This window comes from Brachycentrus maculatus, unplaced genomic scaffold (assembly GCF_059751285.1).
Source record: "Brachycentrus maculatus isolate JH-2025_06_01 unplaced genomic scaffold, ASM5975128v1 h1tg000079l, whole genome shotgun sequence".
Lineage (NCBI taxonomy): Eukaryota > Metazoa > Arthropoda > Insecta > Trichoptera > Brachycentridae > Brachycentrus > Brachycentrus maculatus.
The window spans coordinates 276,279-297,132 of NW_028280833.1; the positions used below are offsets into that span (position 1 = coordinate 276,279).

The 20,854-nt window shown below is 30.4% G+C and overlaps 1 protein-coding gene across 1 annotated transcript in view; it reads right to left on the reverse strand.

Moving 5' to 3' along the window:
• Positions 1 to 20,854, reverse strand: part of LOC148311039 (lachesin-like) — a 61,934-nt gene that overhangs the window by 25,419 nt on the left and 15,661 nt on the right. Inside the window, exons 2-3 of the mRNA XM_088257342.1 lie at positions 7,577 to 7,674; positions 359 to 566 (exon numbers count right to left, since the gene is read on the reverse strand). Coding sequence (XP_088113468.1) covers positions 359 to 566; positions 7,577 to 7,674 — 306 coding nt within the window. The remainder of the gene's footprint in view (positions 1 to 358; positions 567 to 7,576; positions 7,675 to 20,854) is intronic.

Genomic DNA, 20,854 nt, shown 5'->3' on the forward strand with positions numbered 1-20,854 from the left:
AAACAATACTGATATTATATTTTGACATCTCATCAAAGATGAAGAAGAATATGGAAGTCTGGGCATTTACGGGGCTGACGACCGTCATAGGCTGCTTTAAGTGATCACTTTACACACGTGTAACATTCACCAATTCTACCCATTATTGACAATCACACTACTCAAATTCTCGGAATCATCTTTGATGAGATGTCAAAAAACAATATGAAAATAACTCCTAATTGGATATAATTCAGATTTTCTGAACAAGTATTTGGACACATTCAAAATTTTTAAAATAATATTGGATGATGAGTTTTGCTTTTTGCCGTTTCATCAATCTCGGGTTTAGAACTCATTCAATTGCCAATCAACTCACCGACTACTTCGAGAAAGGCGGTGTGACTCTTCATGGGGTCCGTGTTGATTTGACACATGTACCAGCCGCGGTCTGCCTCCCTGGAGTCCCTTATGTGTAGAGACCAGGCGCGCCTGTCCGCCTGGGTGACTGCTATCCTGTGGTTCTTGGTGATCACGTGGGTTCCGATGGTGAGGATCGTCTGCGTGTCTACCCTCAACCACGCGACCTGAAACAAGAAGTAGTCGTTTAGTAAATCAGCCGTGACTGTGTCAGGGAAAATAAACATTGAAAGTGACAAGATGATATATATATATATATATATATATATATATATATATATATATATATATATATATATATATATATATATATATATATATATTTATATATATATATACATATATATATATATATATATATATATATATATATATATATATATATATATATATATATATATATATATATATATATATATATATATATATATATATATATATATATATATATATATATATATATATATATATATATATATATATATATATATATATATATATATATATATTCGTCTGCCTCCGAAGTGTAATGGTCAGCACGCTCGGCTACCGTCCTGGAGGTCCCGGGTTCGATTCCCAGGGGGGGTCAAATAAATATAAGTGATTTTTTTACTGTGGTATTTATTCAATATTACCCTGGACTGGTACCTGAGCGGAGGGCTGATCACCTTTCCTTCATGTGTTAACGATCAAGATAACACTGCGTTTATACGATGCAGTGCCGTATGCACCATTGGGGTGCGGATAAGGGTTTGAAGAAAAAAAATATAAATATCGAATTGTATTATATGTAGAATTGAGTAGTGTAGGTGTAATCATGGGTATAATTGGTGAATGTTGACGGGTTAATACAACACAGCATTTACAGCATGATCAAATTTGTCAATTGGAGGGCACATTTTTAATTTTTAATTGTAATAAAAAATAAATATGAAAATATAAAATAAATATCTAAAAAATTAATTATCAATTAAAAAGAAGCCATCACTGTGTTATTGTGGGACATTTCACGATGAATACAGCGAACGACATTATCGTGTACAACAGTGCTTCACAACCGGTGTGCCGTGAGCTGGATGCAGGTGTGCCGAGGTCAAATTCAACGTATTCGACATTTTACAAATTTCGTTATGTACATATTAAATACACAATCAAAAATTATTTTTCATAATATTGTCTTTTTTTCAAAATGTTGTAGATAGTAATTATTACAGCCTCATAATTTATCAATGGTCACGTTAAAAAAGAATATCGTCGCATTTCCGACAAAGCAATCTTAACACTATTTCCATTACATTCCTTTTTTAAATGAAATTCTGCTGTCCATAGGAAATAATCCTGAGATTTGCATCGTGAACTTTTAATAATTAATCTAGCATTTATTCGGTCCCATTTCCATATTTTTCTTCATTTCTGTTGATATGTTGAAAATTGTAAAATCATTGTATTAACCCTTTGCACTTTAAAGTTATTTGGTACGCGCATAAGTCAACTCAATTTAATTCCAAGACTTAGTATTTAATTGTACTTATATGATTCTGGTTCAATTACATTGAAAAGAAAATAATCATACATTAAAAATATTGAGGATTTGGACTTTACTTCCTTGGAGCTATAGCAGCGACACTCGAGTAATACGGCAAAACCAGGCATGCCGCTTCTGTGGCGGCGTTCGAGTGCATATTTCGTAGTCGTATAGGAGAAAGTGACCAACTAACAAAACGTAAAATGTTTAGGAGGGCCATTTAAGTCACTTTTGCTTAGCAAGAAAATAAACATCAATGCAGCTAGTCATTTTTAACAAGTCAGTATAATAAACTTCTAAGTTTAAAATCCTTTGAGATCTTTTTCAGGGCAACATTAAGCTAGTAAGATATCAAATAGTCAATGATCACGTTTTTGTAAAAAAAATGCACTTGGTCACTTTCATCTGTATGACTACAATATGAACTAACTAACTAACTAACCATCACGCCGCTTACTGCAGGGGTAGGCAGAGAGAATAGAACGCCACACCACTCTGTCCTTGCAAACATTATTCGCTTTTTCCACGTTCATGCATCTCCTCAAACATACCCGCCGATTGTTTCGACTCCTAACCTTACCACTTTCAAGTATTTGACATACTTGATCTACAATGACAACAATATGCATATTTGTATTTTGGCTTTTGGTGTGCCGCGGAATTCTGGGAAGAGTTTTAGTCGCAAGTGAGAAAAGTTTGAGGAGCACTGGTATAGCACCTTCAAATGTGATGTCAACACGTCACTTCCGCGTGATATTGAGTAATAACGCATCAGCGTGATTTTGCGCGGGATATTGAAAAGACATTACGTTACCTTATTGATGTTTGCATTGTTTTTCATTGTTTGATGACCCATTATAAACACGGGAGCCACTCGCAGATTGACGTCGCGCGCCATCCATCACGCCCCCCCAAGCATTATACATTATATATTACGCAATTTATTACGTGAATGTGCCTTATACAGGGTGTAACTGCTTCCGATTGCGGGTGATTGGTCCAATCGTTCCAATTCTATTTTGGTGTCCTTCACATCTTCTTGCCAGTTAGTTAGCTTCTGTAAGGTAATTGCTTTCTTCTTCTTTCTTCTTACTCTTATTCCCACCCAATAATGGTGCAAAGGGCAGTGCATCACAGTGTTATCTTGTCAGTAAAATTCAGTACTCTTTCATCACTTATTTTCATCTTCTTCTTTTCTTTTTTCTTTTCTTTTTCTTCTTTATCGAACAAAATAACATCTATGTAATTTTTTTCAGATTAATTTTATTCGACCAGCAACCGGGTTTCGTCGTAACCGACATCTCATTAGAACCAGACTGTTGTTATTTTATTCTATAAAATGCAGTTCCACCAAGAAATGTCAGTACAAAACTTAAATTCTTCTTCTTTTCTTCTTCTTACCTGTATCCACACCCAATGGTGCATAAGGCACTGTATTGATGCTGTGCTATGTCGCCAGTTAACTTCTGTAAAGTTTGATACTTATTACTTTTCTTAATTTTCGATCTTACGCTTATCCACCCCTTGCTTTTTTCCCCTTCTTTATTCTAACCTTTACCCGCACCTAATAATGCATAGGGCACTGCATCGTATCGTATGCAATGTGATCTTGCTAGTTAATTTTTGTATTTTTTTTTATTAATTTCCATATTCTTATTGTTTTTACCTTCATCCGCTCCTATACTGCATAGGGTACAGCATTGTACTGGTGCAGTGTTATCTTAAATTGAAAATAACAAATTTGTGTTCATAATAAAAACACAAATACTCGTATAACTCTTTTTTCAGCAACAAAAATTCCACGACTTTCAGCGACGAGCAAGATCATTTTTTTGCTTCTTTTTCAAAACCCATACATAGTATTACGTTATCGAAACCCGATTCTGGAAAATAAAAGCTCTGCGCATATTGAAAAATTATTCCAAAAAAAACGTATGAGCAACAATGAAATCATTCAATTTTCACTCTCTGTAAAAGAGTTCGTTAGACGTACATACAGTATGTGTATGCACACAAGTAAATTCAACACAGAAAGGGTGGGGGAGTTCTTTAGCGATAAGCGCTGACGAGCCATCCATTATCCACCTAACAAAGCAGCTGATAGTATGTTTATAAAATTACCCCTAAATCATGGATGAAGGAAACATAAGATTTTTTTCACATTTTGAATTTAATAAAAGCAGAAAAAATCCATAAATTATCTGGTCAAATTATAAGCTTAAATACTAAAAATGAAAATTATATTTTCTGGCATTTCTCATGTATGTGATTATAATCCAGGATTCGGGCCTCACATACAAATAAAACAGTTCTTGCTCAAAAAAAAAAACTTCTTCATCTCACCAATAGATATCTCTGGTGAAAATTCTAGTGATTTAAGTACAATGTTTCGAAAAAAGATCATATTTATAAAATTTCAAAGAATTCAAGAAGTGTGGTTGTCAATCATGGGTAGAATTTTTGAATATTACACTTGTGTAAAGTGATCATTTAAACCAGCCTATGACGAAAATGCCCAGACTCCATATTCTTCTTTATCTATGTTGAGATGTCAAATAAGAATTTTAAAAAAAAAACTTTTAAATTTAAAAATATCCCACTCCTTTCAACATATATAAGCCCAACATACTTTGACTAACATCCTAAGTGCATGTCAGATTTCGTCCTTTAGTGCATGTTGTTCTGCAATTCTTAGTACATGTTGGTCCTCGGGTCGACCAAAATTGCGTGTGATCAACATTTCATATAGTTGTGTGAATAGTGAATATGGTGACGTGTAGTATTGTTTGCATGCTGTTATAGTAATTGTCCTGAAGAAGAAACGGGTACGTCTTGAAAACCGAAAAAAATCTCGGTGAGTGGTATTATATTAATTACCAACAATTTGAAAAAAAAAAACAAAAGTAAAAATGATTAATTGCAAAGTAAATGTTTTAATTATTAAGAATATTGACATTTTTTGTATACATTGTAAATTTCGTAATTGCAAATGTAAATTACGTTGAAAACTGTAAAAGTTGGATGAATACAGGTTTAAAATTAATATTAAATATGGATGTTCAATAATGGTGAAAATGGTGAAGGTTTCACAAGCGTATAAAGTGGTCGCTTAAGCCAGCCAAATGCCAGATCGTAGAAAGCCCTGAGATGCTCAGACTTCATTGATTTTCTTAATATGAAAAGAACGATAGATGTTTCATATTAAATTGAGACACCTCTAATATCGACTTATTCCGTTTAATGTATTAATTAAAACGTTTTTACTCTGTCTTGCGATACTAAGCTCGATTTGAGATACTTAACAGAAAAGGCCGACGTTGTAATGAATGCTTATCTTGGTGCATAGTCGGAATAATGAATGAAACAATCCATCGTAAGGGTTATATCTTTCAACCCCTGATTGACGCATACCTGATTTAATTATTTGTAAGACCTGTAATGGATTAAACGTACTACTAACAAGGATATACTAGGAATGATCGCTAAAAAGGAAATATATGTGTACACAGGATGTTTTTTTTAAATATCACAAAAAATACTCGCAATAATAAATTATATTTTCATTAATTGATTCGGCAGTCACTTTTTGGTAAAATCTATCCACATTTAATAAGTGTTTCACTTAGTAAATACCACCATTTATTGATACCAGCAATAGATTTTTATAAATTATATATTTAATTTCATGGGCCACATTTATGTAACTTTTAAAGTCCTTTTACACACTTTCCAAGAAATGTCCATAAAAATACAGAAAGTCAATTGACATTGTCATGAATCCGTATGATAACTATTTTTAAAATATACATGCAGCACCGTGTATGCGATAGAAGTGAGACTGTACGAAAAAAAGTTAAATAACTATATTTAATATAAGGGACGTTAGAGTCCCTAAAATTCACGTCTAATTATCGATTATCAAATCGCCAAAGTACAAAGATTCACTTCAAAAATAATTTGAGTCATTAAAACTCACACTATCCATCACTTTAAGAAATGAAATTCTTTCCTTTCTTTTCTTAAAACACCGTCCGGTACTTCAGTAAGCGTGATATAACGATGATTGGCTTGTGCTTTTGTCCATCTTTCTTCGGTACTCTTGATCGGTGCGTGAACAAGTTGCGCGTAAATTCGATCGCGCTAAACAGTCGTAGTCGCTTTCATTTTTTAAAACCGGACTGCCGGACGGTAAAATTCCGTGTAGTGCACAAGCGGCTTAAGTATTCTTGTCGCCACCGGAAATTACGTGTACGTGTGAGCATACCGAAACATGAAACGCCCACATTAAAATCCAATGCCAGATGACCAATTTTAACCAAGCTTAATATATGGAAACCCTTTGACCTCTCGCATATTTTAAAAACCAAATCAATTTAGATATAAAGATATTCATAGACATGTATGTATACGAGTATATATCTTAATACGTACATTTATATTAAAACGATGGAGCATATGTTTGATACCACTAAACTCCTTGTTAATTGCCTCCAGATTGTAGGTATATATTTGTTCTGGAAAATAGATAAATGGGTAAATGTATATGTATTTATTTATATTTTTATATAAATAAACACACACACACATATGTATATTTATAAATATACATATATATATATATATATATATATATATATATATATATATATATATATATATATATATATATATATATATATATATATATATATATATATATATATATATTTATATATATATATATATATATATAATATTAAGTGCGAACCTTGTTGGTGTGTAGGTACGTACTTTGTTCAATTCTTTTAACACGGTCTGTAATAGTTTATAAGTTTGGTCGTAAAGTAGTAAAGCTTCGCAATAAATCACACAGGTGGCAGTGGTGTGCAATGAACTGGGGCTTATTGAAAATAAAATTCTTAAGTGCAGCCTTATGGATAATTTATTGTTTTATTTTTGTTGAGAAAACTGCACTGCCTGACCTGAAATCGATATCATATCTTGAGTTTTCTTGGCCTCAATCGTTTTCATAGGCACCGTTGAAAAAAACAGGTTTTATTTTTTTATTTAAAAATATGTCACAACGAATATAAATGTTTTTAATATAATATCAAAAATTGAATATGGATATTCAAAATAACCTTTTAAAATTGGAAAATATAACAAAAAACTGATATAATCCATCACTCAATAAGTTCGTAGGATGACTGATAAACCTTTTTTCATTTGGGGTAGGTTTTTCTCAAATTCTTCCTTTAAGCGCACCAAAAACATTCAGTTATATTCCCCATTAATGATTCATCCCTTTTCTAGGTTAAACCATTAATAGCGAGGTGATGGTTTATCTTTGAAATGATGATTAATATTCGTAAAATAAAATATTGCTCGTATTCCAAAATACTATCAAATGTATAAGGCAATTATTAATGCTTGGAATGTGAAAATGTTATATAATTTTTAGTGTATCGGATACTGGATTATTTACCCTACGGATAAACCTGCTTAAGCCAGCTATATGCCAGGTCGTAAGACGAGGGATACTCAGACATTTTAAAGATTAAGATGAGACACTTTTAAAAATACTTGGAATTTTTACTTAAGCGTTTTTTTGATATTGTGTTTTCAGCTGCTTATATTTTGATTTCATTCAGTATATTTAAATGTTTTCCTTACCCGATATGCTCCCAGGTCTTCGACAATGCAGGTGAATGTAGCCTCTCTGCCTACTGAGACGGTGACATTGCTTATCATGTCGCCAAATTTCGGTAATTCTGAAACAATAAATAAAAAATGATTTTTGAAAACACTCTCCAAATACAAATAATTACGAATAAAATGCGTGCACATCCAATTCTATGAAAATCTGTTTTAAGCGAGATGAAGATGGTTGAAGGAAGATAGTTATGTTCTGAAAATAGAATAAACTGCTTTTATATATTAAGGCCCAGTTTTTGATAAATCTCAGTTAATTTTCTTTAAACCCAGATTTTCTTTCTCGTAACACTTATTTTGTATTTAAAAAATGGGTTTAAAAAATGATTTCGGACAAAGAAGAGTTATTGAAAGGTAAGGAATGAAGAAAAAAAATCAATAAATATCGAAGCACAAAAAAAACCTATTTGTATTCTAAAAAAATTGTGCGTCCCTTGACTAAATTCTATGGCGAGTAAGGCCTCAGAAAGAAATATGTATTTTCTGAGACCACTATTTAGTTTGTTTTAGTGTATTATAGGTACTGCATGCGGAATTTTTTTTTTTTTTTTTCACTCATCTAGTAATTTTCTCCCATTTTTATCACTGAAAATTAACCCTCAACTTATCAATACAGCATGCTAAGTACTACGTTATACAATTGTACTTTTATTACAATAAACACCGTCTAATAAACAGTTTTAATAGCCATCGTTACGCAAAACACTTTTCAAGAAAAATGATAAAATCGCACTTGATTTCACGATAAAACATTTTTCATTTTATTTTAAGTTTATGGCGAAATGATACTGAGCTCTGATGAGGTTCTGTGTAATGCAGACCCATTTTACCTTTAATCAAAAAATGCAATCTTTTTATGGCATTTTAATGTTTCCAAAGCATTTATTAGAGTTTAATCATTTCACCTGTATATCAGCGGTTCTCAAGCTAAATAATGTAGACTGCCCGCCATTTAACCATTCTAAAACTAACACTTAGACTTATCATTTGTGTCAAATGCAGCTTTGTAAATGTGTTTCATCAAGTAAAATCATGCGTTTTGATTGGCTAATCTCTTGGCAAAGAGCTCACAATACAGCTATCAGTACGTTTCTAACTCTCATGTAGCTGCGCGTTTGTTTGTTTCAAGAAAAATATACCATGGCTGATTATTGGTACATTTACTGTATATATGTTTTATGAGTTTTATTTCACATTTTGACATTTTTTCACTGCATATTTTTTATACATTGCGATATTTTTTTTTAATTTGTTAGTTTTTGTTCATTATTTCTTAATATGTTATATTTTTCGTAAATTTACATTATTAAATGTTTAGTAGAATTTTTTTATGCTTTTAATATAATAAAACGTTTAAATTACAATATTTTGTTTAAATGTTCTTTCGCCCTCAATCTGTGCGTATATCGTCTACGTTTTTTATTAAACGCATCTCTCAGACTAAAAATCAGACATTTATTTCACTGTCGTTTTTTATCTTGGTGCTTTTACTTATGATGAGAACATCTGCAGTTCTCAAAACTAGTCATATTTTCATGAATATACTCAAAAGCGGTCTTATTCTAATGTTTATTAATACATTTATATTAGACATTACTTTATTACATGAAATTAATGGCAAATTAATAAATGATATAATAAAATATAACGTTCAGTATGTTAAAGCAAATTGAAATGATTAATAATCTGAAAAATACGTGGAATTTTTTTTTTATAAATAAAGAAAGATGTAAAATACTAAAATGAAAAAATAATTAAATAAAATATTTATATGAGGTAATATTGGGGTTAAATTCAGTATTTGAAATGCATTAATTGGCTTCATTCAAAAGTATTCATATAACGAAACTCAATCCTTTCCACACTTCAATCCCCCAATGATTATTGTAAATAATAACGTTTTATCATGTAATCATAAAAAAGAAACATTCAAACTAATGTTATTTTAGTAAAGTATCCACAGTCAAATTTAAAAATAACGATTTTAAACTTTCATAACATCTCAGCACATAATTTAACTTTCAATGACCATGGTTACATTATCACAATTTATTGCTTTCACGGTGAGTTCATATATCTAACCTTGACATTCGTGATAACCAGAAAGGCAAATTCATGTTTTTAAATCACGCACGACTATTTTTGTTCAGTAATATTAATTGCAACAACAAAAAATGTCTTTACTTTAGTAATTTGAGATTCTCTGAGGCATGGTTTACACGGAGCTAAGGGGTGGCATGCGAGGGATTAAGGGATAATTAGAGTATTTCTAAGCTTCGAAACTAGTGTCAAAAACTCCACGATACTTGACCCTTAAATATCCATATGGATAGTAACTTGATTTATCCGTCGCCAGTAACAACTGTCATTGTCAACTCGCCAGCTAACATTTTAAAATCAATTATTTTTGACATCTCATCAAAGATGAAGAAGAATATGGAAATCTGGGCATTTACGGGGCTGACAACCATCATAGGCTGGTTTAAGTGATCACTTAACATACGTGTAACATTCACCAATTCTACCCTGTATTGACAACCATAATAATAATAATAATAATAAAACCCTTATCCGCACCCCAATGGTGCATAGGGCACTGCGTCATATAAACGCAGTGTTATCTTGATCGTTTACACATGAAGGAAAGGTGATCAGCCCTCCGCTTCAGGTACCAGTCCAGGGTAATATTGAATAAATATGACAGTGAAAAAAATCACTAATATTTATTTTACCCCCCTTGGGAATCGAACCCGGGACCTCCAGAACAGTAGCCGAGCATGCTGACCATTACACTACGGAGGCGGACAACCGTACTACTCAACATTGACAACCATACTACTCAAATTCTTGGAAGTTCTATATATGAACCAATTTCGAAACGTTATTCTTGAATCACCAGAACTTCACTAGAGACATCTTTTGGTGAGATGTAAAGAAGCTATTCATTGAGCAGAAACTCTTTTATTAGTATGCGAGGTCCGAATCCTGGATTATAATCACATACATAAGAAACGCCAGTAAATGTCCAGACTTCCATATTCTTCTTCATCTTTGATGAGATGTCAAAAAATAATATGAAAAGAAACTCCTATAATTGGAGATAATCCAGATTTGTGAACAAGTATTCGGACACACTTAAAATGTTTTAAAATTAATATGCAAAGCCACCATTTCAAATTTAAAAAATTATCATATCAGAGTAAGTGATAATTTACCAACAAGTGGTATTGTCATGATAAGCATATTCTACTGATTAAAAAAAATGTTAATAAGGTAAACATTAAAAATATTTTTTTAAATTTGCTGTCATTTTTATTTTATTTTAATTTAAAATAATGAAACCATATCTCAATTTTTTTTTGCAATGTATATGTGAGAGTAATTTTCTGGGTAAATGCAAATAAAAGAATTGTTTAAGCGTATAGTTATTTAACTGTCATAAGTAGTATTTTGTTAAATATTTCCTCTGAGTATGTTTCGGATCTTCAAGTATTATTTTTGATATTGATTTTTGTGTAAAAATAAACATTTTTAATAATGCATTAATCGTACCACCTCAACCGATAATCTTATACTGTAGAAAAAACTGACATACAGCCTATTAAAGTTTTAATAATTCTCTTGTATTTAGGATAACACGTATAGTTTTAAATATGTCAGAAAGTTTTTTCAGTTTTTTAAAGTATTTTCAGTTTGAAATTCCTTTTTTAAGTTTTTGTCTATTTTTATACTTAAATATGTTATGTATTTAATGTTTGTTTATTCAGGGTAGTTAGTTAAATGTATTTTGTGATTGTAACAATTATTGTGGATGTTTTATGAAAACATCGTTTATGAAAATATGTTACAATGATTAAAGAAAACACTTGTTTTATACCACTTGAGTTTTATTGAAGACTACATGTTTCAGAAGTTAAACTTCCATCATTCAGGTCTGTATAATAACAAATGGAAGTCTGGGCATTTACTGGCGTTTCTTATATATGTGATTATAATATTATTATACAGACCTGAATGATGGAAGTTTAACTTCTGAAACATGTAGTCTTTAAAAAAACTCAAGTCATATAAAACAAGTGTTTTCTTTAATCATTGTAACATGTCTTACCACAAAGTTAATGCCGAAACAATAAATAAAATATGAAAATATGTTAATGTACTTCAAATATTTGGGAACCAAATATTTTAATAACTTTTCTGCAGATGTAAAAAAGATAATAAAATTCTTTAAAATAAATTAAATGCCTTTAACACATGTTGATTAAAAAATAAACAACAGCAAATAATTAACAAAAAAAAACTTTTATATCCTTCATAAGTTTAAGCCATAAAAAATGAGTGGAAAAATGAGTGCCCTCTCCAAGCACAAGATCTTACTTTGGAGAAGAACACCATAACTAGTATTAAGATACGTTAAAAGCAGAAATATCTAATGAATAAATTAAATTTTTACATTTTTGTAACTATATTAAACAAATAAATAAAAATAAACGGGTTCATTCTTCTTAAATGAACTGAATCCCTTAAGAGTCTTTACCATGATTAAAGTCCAAATTTTAACGTAATAAATTAAATAACGTGTATGACTTTTAACATAATTGGATAGTCTATATTAAAACGCTATTTATTTATGTTTATAAGCAGTAGAGGAGGTGTGGTTTGCTTCGCGCTGAAAATGTATGAAATAAAATTTTATGTTTCTGTTTTGTATGTGAAATTCTGAAACCACTGCTTTATTCGATATTTCATACTAAAATTTATCATAAAATACGAGTATACTCGTTTTATCATGTGTACAGTTATAATATAAATACATAAATGTATATAAATACTTAAAAATATAAATATTTATTAACATAAATATATATACACATATATATATATATATATATATATATTTATAAATATACATATTCCATCCTTGACACCTTTTTTAACGCGGTAGTTCTAAGCCCCATCTATAGTTGTGTTAAGATTTTTTTTATGAAGAGACCTACGTTTAATGTACATTAGATTCTTTGAATTTATTTCACTTAGTATACGTAAAAATTAAAATTAAAAAAAATTATGTTACATATATTTGGACCAATTAATTAAGTAGTAAATTTCATGAAATATTGTTCATATTCTTCCCCAATTATTTTGAATTATCTATTATTAAACTTTTGATTCTACTGGTAAATTTATTCTTTTTTTTTAATTTAACACTACAATTTATATTCTGGAATATCTACAAATTAAATAGATAAAAATTAATTCACACTTTTGGAAAGCAATGCTTCGATGAAATAATTCAGAAGATATACGGAAAATGGAATATTATCCGATGACAAGCGGACTGTTTTAATTTCCATTCCGCTCCCAGATAAGGGATGCTATTAGCCGAAGCCTTCCTACTATTGAGGTAGCATTGGACGAATTCATCCCCTAGTATTTGCTAATGGGAATTTGTGGCCAGACAGGGGCGTAACCATTGCCGTAAAAGCAAAGCACAAAAAGTTTTACTAAGCAAATTTTAATAATGGATATTGAAATTTGAGTCAGTTTTTCTTGGGGTTAGTAATGTTTTTCTATTCGCGATAGTGGAATTAATTACATCTTCATATATTTAAAAAAAACCTTCCTTGATAACCTTTATGAAATATCTAAAACATAAAGATTGATAAAGACATAGAAAGGAGAGTGAATGCTGGGAACAGAGTGAATGGTGCACTAAAATCAGTTTTAGCAAATAAAAATCTATCAGCGGAAGCTAAACTGGCAGTACACAATGGAGTTCTAGTTCCAACCCTTACGTATGGAAGCGAAGCATGGAGTTGGCAAAAGAAGGATGAAAGCAGACTGAATGCAGTCGAAATGCGATTCCTCAGACGAATGTGTGGCAAAACGATGTTTGATAGATGTTCGAATGATGAAATAAGGAAAGAATGTACATAAGGCTGAGATAAGCATTATCGATAAAATTAAGAAAGGTGTGTTGAGATGGTTTGGACATGTGGAGCGTATGAGTGAAAAAAGAACGGTTAAACAAATTTATGAGGCGAATGTAGTTGGAAAAAGAAGCAGAGGACGACCGAGGAAAACTTGGCACAATCAGGTATGTCAAATACTTGAAAGCAGCCGGGTCAGGAGTCGTAATAATCGTCGGGTATGTATGAGGAGATGCATGAATGTAGAAGAGGCAAAGAATGTTTGCAAAGACAGAGTGGTGTGGCGTTCGATTCTCTCTGCCTACCCCTGCGGTGAAGCGGTGTGATGGTTAGTTAGTTAGTTCAATTATTTATTTTTATTTCAAGTTTTGCGTACGACTGTTTATTGAATTATTGACTGGAGCTGTTCTAGCTACCTTCATGAAACATCTAGAACATCAATTTTTGACTGGAGTTGTTTTAGCTACCTTCATGAAACATCTAGAGCATCAATTAGTGACTGAAGTTGTTCTAGCTACCTTCATGAAACATCTAGAACATTAATTATTGAATGGAGTTATTCTAGCTAACTTCATAAAATATCTAGAACATCAATTATTGACTGGAGCTATTTTAGCTACCGTCGTGAAAATATTTAGAACATAAAATATTGACTGGAGCTGTTGTAGTTGGCTCAAAAACATAAAAAATGTTATTTAATTTTGTATTTATTTAATACCCTGGACTAGTACCTAAAGCTTAAGACAAATCACTTTCCTTTTATTTAATTGTTGATCATCTTAAAATTGCATTAATTTTATGCAGTGCCTTATACACCATTAGGTACAGATGAGGGTAGGAAGGGATTTTTTTTTTAATCTTATACTGATTTCACGTTCGCTCCTGACTCAGGTAGTCTCTCTACTATCAATATATTACCAAGCATTATTCTTCTCGGTCTATTCTCTATCTGGAATCCATATATATTAATATTCATTATTGGAATATTCCTTAAAATAAAGAGTTTGCTCGTTGCATCGTATAACCCTCATCCCTTGAGTATTCTGAACTCTGATACTGTTTTCTATGCAGGGTGTATTTGTTGTAAAAAGGATTTATCGATTTAAATAAATTACTCGCATTTACGACACGTAATTTTTTATTGAAATTGTTTTACCAACCCTCAAAAAATTTTTTTACTTGAAAAAATATTTTGATCCCATTTTCTTTAATTGTTAAACTAAATACTTATCATAGGACATATTTTTTTTAAATCAAAAAATGAATTTTATATTTTTAAATGTGTATTTTTCAAGTAAAAATATTTTTTACTTAAAAAAGATTTTGATCCAATTTTCTTTAATTGTTTAACTAAATACTTATCCAAGGACATATTTTTTAAAATTATAAAATTAACTTTTATATTTTTTAATGTGTCTTAACTCGATATGAAACATGTATCTTTCTTTCCTTTTTTATGAATGAAGATGAAAGTCTGAGCATTCCACTGCTAACTATATGGCATTGGTTGTTTTAAGCGAAAATAGATATCGTATCCGTAGGGTGAATAATTTATTTTCCGATAAAATAATCTTAATATTGTTGAATGTTATATTCAGAATATTTTGAGTGTGTCCAAATTTTCTTCACAAATCAAGGTTTAGTCCCCTAAGGAATAATGTATTGATATTAATGATTTTGCTTGTGGTTTTACAGATATAAAGTAAGATACCATCTAGATCTATCAATATTTATTTTCTAAAAATATCAATTAATTTAGCCAAAGAATGAAAGTGTACTAGAAATGACGTTTTGCGAATTCAGACCCGCGAAAAACATTAATTTTTTTTAGCTTCTAAACTGTTTAATTCATCCCACAAAGACTAAATGATAGACACTAAGCACCTATCTTAATTTGTTTCTTTTTTAAATTTTGCTGAAATAATTTATTTAAAAAAAAAACAGATCTAGGTAGTTTCTTCTTTCAAACTTATAACTCATATAGTACAAACTTATTGTTAACTTATTTCAACTTAATGATTTTTTCGTTTTGTGTTTCTGTTTTGTCCGCCTCCGTAGTGTAATGGTCAGCACGCTCGGCTACCGTTCTGGAGGTCCCGGGTTCGATTCCCAAGGGGGGTAAAATAAATAAAAGTGATTTTTTCACTGTAATATTTATTCAATATTACCATGGACTGGTACCTGAAGCGGAGAGCTGATCACCTTTCCTTCATGTGTAAACGATTAAGATAACACTGCGTTAATATGACACAGTGCCTTATGCACCATTGGGGTGCGGATAAGGGTTTTAATATAATAATAATAATTATACTTAAAAGCACTTTAAACATTTTTATATTTCTTATATCTATTGTATTTTTTCCAATACTTTTTATTATAACCTTAAACTAAATTTAGGCCAACACACAGTCCATGTCTTTGTGGGATCTTTTTTTGTAATAATATAATACAATATTTTTTACTTAATTATAACATATAGTAAAATGCAAAAAAAGAGGAAAAAATGCACACTTATAAAGCGATCACTCGATAAGGTAAATAACTGTCTTGTAAATACCCGGACATTCATTTTTTGAACTCGATATTTGTATGTTTATTGGAATATCAATATAAATATACTCATTTGTAAATACAAAAATGAACAAACGAAAAAATATGCTCTTAAGCTACATTCAAGCGTTCTTTGAATACATAAAAAAAACAGAATATTACGAATTTTTCTTCATATTATGACAGATATAAATCATCTCCGATTTTTCTCAATTCTCTTAGAAAATAAAAAAAATCTCCCCGCAAAAAGTATCGTTTAACATATCCTATTACTTTCTTCGTTGAATATTCATAAGTAAATGTTGGAATTTTCAAAGCGTATCTTTTTCATTTCAACGTCTGAAATATTAATATTTTAATTTTAATTAAGAGTGAATATTTTATTCGAAACCAAAATTTACGAAATTATATTTTAAAAGTGATATTTTAAAATTAAGTTACTAATTTTTCTATGCAAATTGGGTGGAAGAATAATAAATTATGAAGTGAAATTGATTACAAAAATAATATCGCAAAACGTTCTCAAACAAAATCGATTTTTAAAAATCATTTTTTGGGTTACTTACAAACATCTATCTATCAACAAATAAAACTCTTTTGTAATATAGTGTATTATTTCAAACCCATTGGGCACTGTATCATATAAACGCAGTGTTATCTTCATCGTTAACTCAAGAAGGAAAGGTGATAAGCCTTCCGCTTCAGGTACCAGTTCAGGGTTATATTGAATAAATATGAGAGGGAAAAAATCACAAATATTTATTTGACACCCCCCTGGGAACCGAATCTGGGACCTCCAGAACAGCAGCCGAGCGTGCTGACCATTACGCTACGGAGGCGGACGACATGGTGTATTATCAAGTTTTATAAGATGATGCGCGATGTGACATGAAAGATAATGGAATTAGTATGTTAACACTTTTGAAATCAAATACAATAATAAAATCGTGAAATGTTTTCTAAAAATGAAGATTTAAAAAATGTATGAAAAACGTTTTGTCGGTTATAAAAAAACATATTTCAACAAAAAAATATTTACATACATGTTTAACCCTGATGATGGCAAGGTTCTTTTCGAAGCGGGTTGGAGAAAAGGATCAATAAAAAAGTGGTTGAAAACAAAGTTCTATTTTACATTCAAATCAATCAATATTTAGATAAGGAAAACAAAGATTGTAACTTAAAACAGGATATTACACAGGCATTCATCATAATACACGCCTTTTTATACACGTACACATATAATTATGCATTCATTTTATACCTTTTGCGTTAATTTTTTTTTAACGATAGAATTTACGATCCCTTTTGAATTACATTCACAGAGGTGAGTCTAAAAATAAACTACCCAAAATAAAGGAATCTTTTCTTAAAGGAACCCTTCAACTTAATAAGGGATCTTAACAGCCTAATTAAAAAGTAAGGGTGGATTTTTAATTAATATTTTATGGGGTTGTATTTCGAGACTGGATATCTGGACTATTGATTATAATATTTTTACAACACAAACATCAGATTTTCTTCAAAAATTTCAATCACTTAACCATAAATTTTCTTTTAATTTTAAGAGAAAAAAATACGAATTTTGAAGTCATCAAGCATATATATTTTTTTCTATTCTTTACCGAATCGACGTGATGATATTATCATCATCAAACCCTTATCCGTACCCCAATGGTGCATGGGGCACTACATTATATAAACACAGTGTTATCTTGATCGTTAACACGAAGGAAAGGTGATCAGCCCTCCGCTTCAGGTACCAGTCCAGGGTGGTATTGAATAAATATTATAGTGAAAAAATCACTTATATTTATTTGACCCCCCCTGAGAATCGAACCCGGGACCTCTAGAACGGTAGCCGAGCTTGCTGACCATTACACTACGGAGGTGGACAAGAGGTATCAAGATGATATTAAGAGAATCAAAAAACAATTTATGAACAGCAAATGTTAATACGTATTCAACAACGTAGCGATGATAAACGTAATAATACTGGACTTAGATACCGAAAGATTTTGGCATTTTCAAACAAATTAACAATGAAATTGAATTTAACTGGTTTCCCTCACATTGGAGTTATTTACCAAAAGTGAAAGAAAATTATACAAAGGGAAAGGTGTATTTTCTCATTTGTTTCCTTTAAATATTCTTCTTACCTAATTTTTCATATGCCTATTTACTATGCCCGTTTATTGTTTTATATTTTACTCGTTAATTTCTTCATTTTTTTATCCTTTTTTAAACTTTTATTTGTGTTTCAGTCTTGTTAACTTTAATCCCATGCCCCATAATGAGAAATGGAAATTACTCATAGGGAATATTATATATATATATATATATATATATATATATATATATATATATATATATATATATATATATATATATACACATAAAAATATTAAACTGTAATAACATATCGCTCACTCCTTTCAAGAACGTCATAAATCAAAAATCATCAATTTTCAGTTGTGCATGTTTTCGGAATGCCCAGAAAATGTACTATATCCCACCAAAAGAGACATATTTTTTACTTAATATTTACCCGCTACAGGGCAGAAAATGTTGTTTTTGCATTTTGAATATAAAGGTTTTGAATAAAAATATTTAGTACATTTAAAAAAAATATTAAACAATTTAATTATTTTTTTAAATGTACTAAATATTTTTCAAATGGAGAAAAAACCTTCAGGTTTTACCTGAAAAGATGTGTTGCACAGTAAAAAGTTCAATAAGGGGCTTGATATTTATTTTTAATTCATTGTGTTATATTTTAAATCTTTAAAAACGTTCTCCTGAAAAATCAAGTTTTTTATTTATGACGTTATTGAAAGGAGTGAGCGATATGTATGTTGTGTATGTTAAATTGAGGGTAGAGTTTGTGAATAAAACACAGTATAAAAATTGATCACTTCCATCACCCAATGACAATTTTCAATCTCCTTAAATATCCAACTTATTCTATCGCAATTACGTCTTCGTCAATGTTTATCAATAAAAACCTTATTTCTTACGATTACTACTAACATTACTTTGTACAAAAAAACTCGTGTTGAAAACTCGTCTCCTAGTTAAATATTCGTTTTGATCGTCTGCCCTTAATTTTTCAATTTGTGACAAAAAGATTTCACCTTTTTACAGCCGATTGAATACGAAACATTTTACGGGGAAATATTAAAGAATAAAAAAAAAAGAATCTGGAATAAAATTCAATGGTTGTAACAAATCACTACTCTAGGGGCATCGAACCGTTGTATTTTATACATATTTCTTTGAAGTACTATAGATTGAATAAAAATAAATAATAACGATTCAAATTTCATTATCCTACCATTTTTATAGACCCATTATTCATCTTTTTAAGGAAATTGTATTTTCAGCATGAAAAGTTTTGAAAGAAAATTTAAAGGCTTAAGGCTTCGCATTTGGTGTTTGATAATGATGTGCAGTGCATCGAAACACGAAACACAAACTAATAGCCGAATCAATTAATAAATATTTTTTCATTTGACATGCATGCAATTCATTTAATTCTGACAAGCATGTTCACCAATATTTAGGCAGTATAACATGTTCATATTTTAGTACACAACCATGATACACGATTTACACACAACAAAGTTTTGATAGTCACAAGAATTAACAATAAATATGGGAGTCGAACACTGTAATATATCGTTCCGAATATTTTTAGTTTGTTGCCGACGGATGTTAGAGGTCAAAATAAAATATGGAACAAAGGCAAAATAAAGGAATGGGTGAATGATCGACAGTTTATTTTATGAAAATCTTAAAATTTATATAATAATAAATAATAAAACCCTTATCCGCACCCCAATGGTGCATAGGGCACTGCATCATATAAACGCAGTGTTATCTTGATCATTTAGACATGAAGGAAAGGTGATCAGCCCTCCGCTTCAGGTACCAGTCCAGTAAATATAAGTGATTTTTTCACTGTCATTAATGCAATTAAAATTTATATATTCTTAATTTTTCTCTCTTTTTTGTGTGAATATTAGGTTAAAATCGTTAAAAACAATAAATAATGTATTCAAAAAGAGCTCCACCGACAAGAAACACAATGTGGCTTGTTGGGTCTCTGCAAAAATTTTTTTTTTTTTAAATGTGATTTTAATAAATTATTTTATTTATAAATGTATACAATTAATAAAAACAAAAATAAAAACATTTTCGGGTACAAATCCTTGTTCACAAATCTGGGTATCCTTGCATTGAAGTTATTTTTACATTTAAACATAAATGAAGAACGAGAGACCCATGAATTCAAACATAAAGCGCCATGAGATTTACGATGTACGTATGAGTTCCAAAATATAGAGTAGTGTGGTTGTTAATCATGGGTAGAATGGTGAACGTTACACTGTGTAAAGTGATCACTTAAACAGCCAATGAGACTTCTATATTCTTTATCATCTATGTTGAGATATCAAAATATAAGGATATGAAGTCTGGTTGTTTACAGGGCTAACGACCTTATTCCTGAGTAACTTTCTAATCACTTTATTCATGTGTAACTCTGCTTTAATTGCATAAGTTATATTTTCGTTTGATTTTTTTAAAGTATTTTATTTTTACATTTATTTGATTCATCACGTCATTCCACAAAGTCACGTTCGTGCCAAATCAAAAAATTATATACGAGAGATAATATTGACAAAATTGAACAGTTTCAAATGTTGAGAGAATTTGAGAAAAGTATTTGGTTGCAACATTTTGAGTGTGTCCAAATACT